This window comes from Littorina saxatilis, linkage group LG1 (assembly GCF_037325665.1).
Source record: "Littorina saxatilis isolate snail1 linkage group LG1, US_GU_Lsax_2.0, whole genome shotgun sequence".
NCBI classification, from domain to species: Eukaryota; Metazoa; Mollusca; class Gastropoda; order Littorinimorpha; family Littorinidae; genus Littorina; species Littorina saxatilis.
In genome coordinates this window covers 69,293,553-69,301,232 of record NC_090245.1, presented here as the reverse complement: position 1 = coordinate 69,301,232, position 7,680 = coordinate 69,293,553, and the positions used below count along the sequence as shown (strand labels likewise).

General features: G+C 40.3%; 1 protein-coding gene and 1 long non-coding RNA gene across 2 annotated transcripts in view; both read right to left on the bottom strand.

Annotated features, from left to right (window-relative positions):
• LOC138945739 (protein madd-4-like) overlaps positions 1–1,557 on the bottom strand; it is a 26,836-nt gene extending 25,279 nt beyond the window's left edge. Inside the window, exon 1 of the mRNA XM_070317274.1 lies at positions 1,521–1,557. Coding sequence (XP_070173375.1) covers positions 1,521–1,557 — 37 coding nt within the window. The remainder of the gene's footprint in view (positions 1–1,520) is intronic.
• Positions 1,558–3,003: 1,446 nt separating this feature from the next.
• LOC138977038 (uncharacterized) lies at positions 3,004–7,387 on the bottom strand. Its single transcript, XR_011459214.1, has 3 exons — positions 7,059–7,387; positions 3,909–4,098; positions 3,004–3,132 (listed from the first exon to the last, which is right to left on the bottom strand). It is a non-coding gene; the product is annotated as an uncharacterized lncRNA (long non-coding RNA).
• Between the last annotated feature and the right edge of the window lie 293 nt (positions 7,388–7,680).

The following is a 7,680-nucleotide window of genomic DNA, read 5'->3' as shown; positions in this document are numbered from 1 at the left end:
ACTTGCAACTTTGTGAAATTTGCATGCCAGATCTCAAACTAATGCACTCCAAATAGATATGAATTAAGGAAGTCGCATGTGGGAGCTAATAGCATTTTAGAGGGTGGCTTTTTTTTTTTTTGGGGGGGGGGGTCACTCTGTATCATATTTTACTTTATCAAAAACTGAAACATGCTCTAGATGGCCACTGTTGTCACCGAGAACGTTTAATTCTGAACGGCATCTTTTTACATTTAGTCAAGTTTTGACTAAATGTTTTAACGTAGAGGGGGAATCGAGACGAGGGTCGTGGTGTATGTGTGTGTGTGTGTGTGTGTGTGTGTGTGTGTGTGTGTGTGTGTGTGTATGTGTGTGTGTGTGTGTGTGTGTGTGTGTATGTGTGTCTGTCTGTCTGTGTGTGTGTGTGTGTAGAGCGATTCAGACCAAACTACTGGACCGATCTTTATGAAATTTGACGTGAGAGTTCCTGGGAATGATATCCCCAGAAGTTTTTTTTCTTTCTTTCGATAAATATCTTTGATGACGTCATATCCGGCTTTTTGTAAAAGTTGAGGCGGCACTGTCACACCCTCATTTTTCAATCAAATTGATTCAAAGTTTGGCCCAGCAATCTTCGACGAAGGCCGGACTTCAGTATTGCATTTCAGCTTGGTGGCTTAAAAATTAATTAATGACTTTGGTCATTAAAAATCTGAAAATTGTAAAAAAAAATTGTTTTTAAAACGATCCAAATTTACGTTTATCTTATTCTTCATCATTTTCTGATTCCAAAAACATATAAATATGTTATATTTGGATTAAAAACAAGCTCTGAAAATTAAAAATACAAACATTATTATTAAAATAAAATTTTCGAAATCGATTTAAAAACAATTTCATCTTATTCCTTGTGGGTTTCTGATTCCAAAAACATATACATGTGATATGTTTGGATTAAAAACACGCTCAGAAAGTTAAAAAGAATAGAGATAAAGAAAAGCGTGCTATCCTTCTCAGCGCAAAATTAATACTACCCCGCTCTTCTTGTCAATTTCACTGCCATTGCATCGAGCGGTGGACTGACGATGCTACGAGTATACGCTCTTGCTGTAAAAATGCAGTGAGTTCAGTTTCATTCTGTTAGTTCGACAGCTTGACTAAATGTTGTAATTTCGCCTTACGCGACTTGTTTTTTTTTTTTCTAGCTCCTCTCTTGGAAAAAAAGAATACCAAGTGGACTGAAACTGACATAGAGAAGGCCTACAGCTACAGCCTCGAATTGAATCCAAACTTTCAAAATACAAATGTCGGTTGCTTTGGAACAGAGTTTTTGCAGTCACAGCAAACCTTGAACGGCCACCAAGAGGGGGCCGGAAACATCTTTTTAATCAGTTGAGCGTGTTTACCGACGGTGATTTTGTACCAGTTGACTCATGATAATCAGATCAAGCCTGGTAGACGGCTGGACGCTTGTCGGGTCAGTCTAGGTTAGTGCGGCGACACATGCTACGGTCTTGTGAAGATAAACGCAACGACTTTACAGCTGAAGCCGCCTACAGAGATTAGGCCTGCAGACATCGTAGAGATAGGTCGGTTTAGCCCAGACTGTAGTGATTAAAATTCGATCAAGACCTTTCTAGATTTGTTAAAACTATGACTTAAACTTTGATAGAGGATGGGTGTTGTTTGCTGAACTGCAAAATAAGTTGTCTGTGCTGTGTGTTACTTTTTACATTTAGTCAAGTTTTGACTAAATGTTTTAACGTAGAGGGGGGAATCGAGACGAGGGTCGTGGTGTATGTGTGTGTGTGTGTGTGTGTGTGTGTGTGTATGTGTGTCTGTCTGTCTGTGTGTGTGTGTGTGTGTGTGTGTGTGTGTATGTGTGTCTGTCTGTCTGTGTGTGTGTGTGTGTAGAGCGATTCAGACCAAACTACTGGACCGATCTTTATGAAATTTGACGTGAGAGTTCCTGGGAATGATATCCCCGGATGTTTTTTTCTTTTTTTCGATAAATATCTTTGATGACGTCATATCCGGCTTTTTGTAAAAGTTGAGGCGGCACTGTCACACCCTCATTTTTCAATCAAATTGATTCAAAGTTTGGCCCAGCAATTTTCGACGAAGGCCGGACTTCGGTATTGCATTTCAGCTTGGTGGCTTAAAAATTAATTAATGACTTTGATCATTAAAAATCTGAAAATTGTAAAAGAAAAATGTTTTTAAAACGATCCAAATTTACGTTTATCTTATTCTTCATCATTTTCTGATTCCAAAAACATATAAATATGTTATATTTGGATTAAAAACAAGCTCTGAAAATTAAAAATACAAAAATTATTATTAAAATAAAATTTCATCTTATTCCTTGTGGGTTTCTGATTCCAAAAACATATAGATGTGATATGTTTGGATTAAAAACACGCTCAGAAAGTTAAAAAGAATAGAGATAAAGAAAAGCGTGCTATCCTTCTCAGCGCAACTACTACCCCGCTCTTCTTGTCAATTTCACTGCCATTGCATCGAGCGGTGGACTGACGATGCTACGAGTATACGCTCTTGCTGTAAAAATGCAGTGAGTTCAGTTTCATTCTGTTAGTTCGACAGCTTGACTAAATGTTGTAATTTCGCCTTACGCGACTTGTTTGGTTTTTGCGTTTGCTTGTGTCTCGATAGAGAATGGGTGTTGTTTGCTAAACTGCAAAATAAGTTGTCTGTGTTGTGTGTTACTTTTTGTAGTTTTTTGCTTTTGCCAGTGTCTCTGTTAGTTTTTGCGAGTTTCCTGTGGTGACGTTTTCCTCTCAACGCATTTTGTCCGTAGTCAAAATGCATATAGGTTTGTGTTCTGAATCGTAATTATGACGCACTTCATCTCTCAGTGTTATTCAATAACTGTTTTTCCATGTCAATGAAATTGTGGTTTACCACATAAGTCCACATAGTAAGAAACCTAACAATATGTTTAGGTAGCCAGTGCTTGCTTCTGTGTTATCTGCTGACGACAAGGGCATTCATACTCGTCCTTACTGTGTTTGCATGGAGGCCCAACACATTTGTCCGCAGCGGTGTAAGGCTTGGGTTTCCGTCGACATTTACGTTCTTTCACTGTTCGGTTGCTGAGGTTACTGATGCACAATGCCACTCGTTGCATCTGACCTGAAAGAACACAGACACACAGGGTTTACATCGCCTTTGACACAACATTGTTCATGGGTGGTTAGAAGTATGGGAGTAAAAGTTTTTCGGTTTGTTTGTGTATACGAATATCGATGATATAATGATACTTCAGGCTCAGGGTGTAAGCTGGATAGGTCAGCGTTATCATATCCTTCGCAATTTTAGACGGTGGGCGAGAGAGAGCGGCGGGGGGGGGGGGGGGGGGAGGGGGGGCGGGGGGGGGGGGGGGGGTTACGATAGAACGAGGAAAAGAAAGGGGAGATATGAGGGGGGGGGTGAGGGTAAGAGAGGGAGGGATCGAGAGAGAGGAGAGAGAGAGAGAGAGACAGGGATACATATTAACATAAGCTAGTGTATATAGAGAGATCGAAAGAGTGAGAGACAGCTAGAGGTGGGGGGGGGGGGGTGCGAGAGAGAGGAGTAGAGAGAGGGAGATGGGAAGGGTGAGGGAGGGAGGGAGGGAGATAGAGGGAAAGGTGAGGAAGGAGAGAGAGAACAGACAGACAGACAGACAGACAGATACACTGAAACAAAGGGGAACAATGCTCACAATTCATCCACGCAGCTCTTCTGAAACGCACACTATAATATTCTACTGAAATTGATCAAGACCGTAACGCTCTTCAGGTGTTCAACTCTCACAAAATCAAACTTTTGTAAACCGGATTAGGCACATTCGCCTGGAAGAAAAAGCAGCAATTGGAGGGTAAATTTACTCTACTCAAACACAACAACGGATGTGAACAAGTGTTTACCTACACCACACGACACAGAGCAAGGCGTCCACACTTGTCGCCAGGAGAACCTTGAACCCCGTGACCTCTGTGTCCTTGGGAGTTGACCTTGAACTTGACCTTGACTGGAACAAGTGCTTCCATCTCCCCCGCACACCCCGCAAACGTCGTAAGTCTTTCCTGCATCGCTCTCACAACCAGACGCAACGCTCTGAAAAAAAGATGGGTGTCAATGTAGTTGCTTGACTGCTGCACAAATCGATCTTGCGTAAACTGTAAAGTACTTTTTTTTTAAAAATGTTGAAACGCTGTCAATTGACTGAATAACACAATTCTCTGAAAAAGAGGGGTGTTTCTTTAGTTGTTTGGCTGTTACACCAGTCAATATTGTGTATACTCCTTGATTTTGAACATGTTGGGAAGTTATTAATTGACTAACTAACGCGAAGCTTTGAAAAAAAGATGGGTGTTTTTGTAGTTGCTTGGCTGCTAAACAATTCGATCTCGCACACACACACACACACACACACACACACACACACACACACACACACACACACACACACACACACACGTGTAAAACAGCGTATCTTTCGACCACAAATCATCATAGCTGCCACATAACTTAAGCTGAAGAATATCACAAAAACTTGATTTATGACATTAACTTCCAATTGGCCTCTGTGTTTGTTTTTTGTTTTTTGGTTTTTTTAATTTCAGCGCAAATTAGCATGGTTTCACGCGCGGTTGTTGTCGACGGTCATTCCACAAATAGATGATAAAAAGCCGCATGCATAAAGGTGTGCATGCAAAGGTATAAACAAGGCTAGTTAATAAATATATATACGCAATTCCCGCTCAGGTGTGTGCCCTACCTCCGGAGTTTCGCTTCTACGTATCGGGATGTTAGCTGGTATTCAGTCTTTTTCGAACTGTCTCTTCAGGTTTCATACCTAGTTTATATTTCTATTATCTTCACCTCGTGTATGGGAATCTGTCTCTTTAGCTGCCGCTCACACCCAGCCTCCTCCCTTCATCTTCCCCTTCTCACCCTCCCCCTTTCACCCCTCCCCCCCCTCCCAAACACATCCCCTTAAACAGAACGTTGTATTTGAAAACATGTCTGAAACTGCACGACTGTGTGACACAAAGATGCCTCCATTATAAATATGAAATACATGTACACACTTCAAACTAGTTTAAGTATAAATCAAGCGAAATCTGTAATATCAATGGAGAGAGAATAAAAAAAAACCATAAAAACTGCAGATAGATCAGGGCTATAGGGAACGCAGACGGTAGGTAATTCATTCATGCCGGCGGAAGCAGCACAGAATTGCATGGCCTGAACGCTGGTATGCGGAGCACCAGCGGCATTTTCCTTGACATTTTTCGATTGCGATGTCCTGGTACCACGTGCACGCGTGTAGAAGACGAAGAAAAAAAGAACAACACGAACTAGAACAAAAGAAACGCACAGACATGTTGTCGTTTTACTAGCACCATAGACCTATATTATATAGGTCCCTGCTTGCACTGTCTCCAGTTTTTATATGAAGCAATCGTCTGCGACTTGGATCGACATTTTCAATTGTTCTCCTTCTCCCAGGTTAATGTCGTGCTACAACTCATACGTGCACTCATTTTACTTATGCATTTAATTTATTACACGAGTTTGATTTAACGTTTATGTTTTTTGCTTATTTTTTTGTTTGTTTGTTTGATTGTTTGTTAGTTTTTTGCTGTTTTTGTTGTTGCTGTTGCTGTTATTTGTTTGTGTGTTTGTTTCTTTTTGTGTTGTTTTTATTGATTTAATTTTTATTCGTAACAGTTTCTAGGGGGTGGGGGGCTATTTCTCTACAACTAACAGTGTTCCAGATATTTAGTCTGAAAAGAAAATGTGCCTTATTTCCTGTGAAAATTGACGGTTAATTTCTAATCGCGGTGTCTGTTCTTTTGCTACCCACTACGACAGACAAATCACACAAAAATGACTTCAACGCCCAGAAACTGCAAAATAGCCCTAAGAATTGACGTTCTTTCTTTCTTTCTTTATTTGGTGTTTAACGTCGTTTTCAACCGTTCAAGGTTATATCGCGACGGGGAAAGGGGGGAGATGGGATAGAGCCACTTGTTAATTGTTTCTTGTTCACAAAAGCACTAATCAAAAAATTGCTCCAGGGGCTTGCAACGTAGTACAATATATGACCTTACTGGGAGAATGCAAGTTTCCAGTACAAAGGACTTAACATTTCTTACATACTGCTTGACTAAAATCTTTACAAACATTGACTATATTCTATACAAGAAACACTTAACAAGGGTAAAAGGAGAAACAGAATCCGTTAGTCGCCTCTTACGACATGCTGGGGAGCATCGGGTAAATTCTTCCCACTAACCCGCGGGGGGTAAGAATTGACGTGCACAACAAGATTGCTTTTACACTCGCGTTTAGTTGCGACAAAATCACTTTGATGGGCGGACTTCAAGGAAACTACATTCACTCCAGTGACTATAACAATGGTCTAAACATTGCGCTGAAACAGTGTAACAGGTTAATAGTCTAAACTCGCAATATATGGTGGGAAAAATCCCGGCCCGGTCCAACCTTTAAACCTAGGCACAAACTGTACTGTGTTAGTATAGTGAACCTGTATACAGTTATGATACCTTGAAAGTTGAATATGTTCTGCAAAGTTGTGTCACTCAGGCTGCGATGTAAGCCGCTGTCATGGGGATAACCGTACTAAGTGTTGATCATGAATGTATCTGTTGCGTGCACAACAGAAAACCTGTTGAAAAGGTGGGGAACGCAGGGGGAATTTTTTTGGATTTTGTTGCAGCTGTGTTTAAAGTTCCCATCTGTGGTATCTTTTCTTTACATGATTGTGCATTAATACATATAACACAGAAAAAAAGAAAAAGATAAATGTACAACTACGTATTTATTCTTAATTACTGTACAGTTAGTTGTGCGACAAGCTAAGTAGACTGGTAACACAGACCCTCAAATAGCAAGTCCAAAGTTGCTGGCAATCATTTGTTTGGGCGTTGGAAATGTGTCAAGCGTTTCTCTCTGTAGAACGTGCACTATCACACTCCTGGACATACACACAAAAAACCACTCCTGAGAAAAGTTACTGATAACAACTTGTTGAACTGAAAACTTACCAATAGCATATACAAAACCACGGCAGCAAAAACATCCATGATGAACAGTTTGAAGAACATCACAAGAACAATTAATCCAAAATCGAAGACAAATCACAGCACAAAATTGCACACCACGTCCTCAGAATGTCTCGTGTTATTGAATGTCAACCTCTGTTCATCACTGCAGTCTTTTTTCTTTGGCCATTGTGTATTCCACATTGCATTCATGGTCTGCGCGTGTAAACCCGTTCTGATTATTAAATCAGTCACACTGTTACGCGGGACACACACAAGGTTGAGTAGCACCCACTTCATTCATGACTTGCAACACTGCTGTCTGTTCGCTGAAAGGCAAATCACGGCTAAGCAGAATTAAATGGATTTTCTTCAGTGAATGAATGAAGTGATAGTTAGCATTTTAAGTTTGACAGACTCTTTTTGAAAATTTGGACTGTTCAATTTTACGAGTTCTACTATTTTCACAAGATTAAAGGTTGGTTCAATAGAGAAATACAACCTGCATAAAATGTTTAAACGCATTTCGTGTGTGTGTGTGTCTTTTTAACGATATAACAAAAAGCGGAAGTTGATAAAAAAAAATTAAAAAAGCCATAAGGCACCGAATGATCAAGTGGTCGAG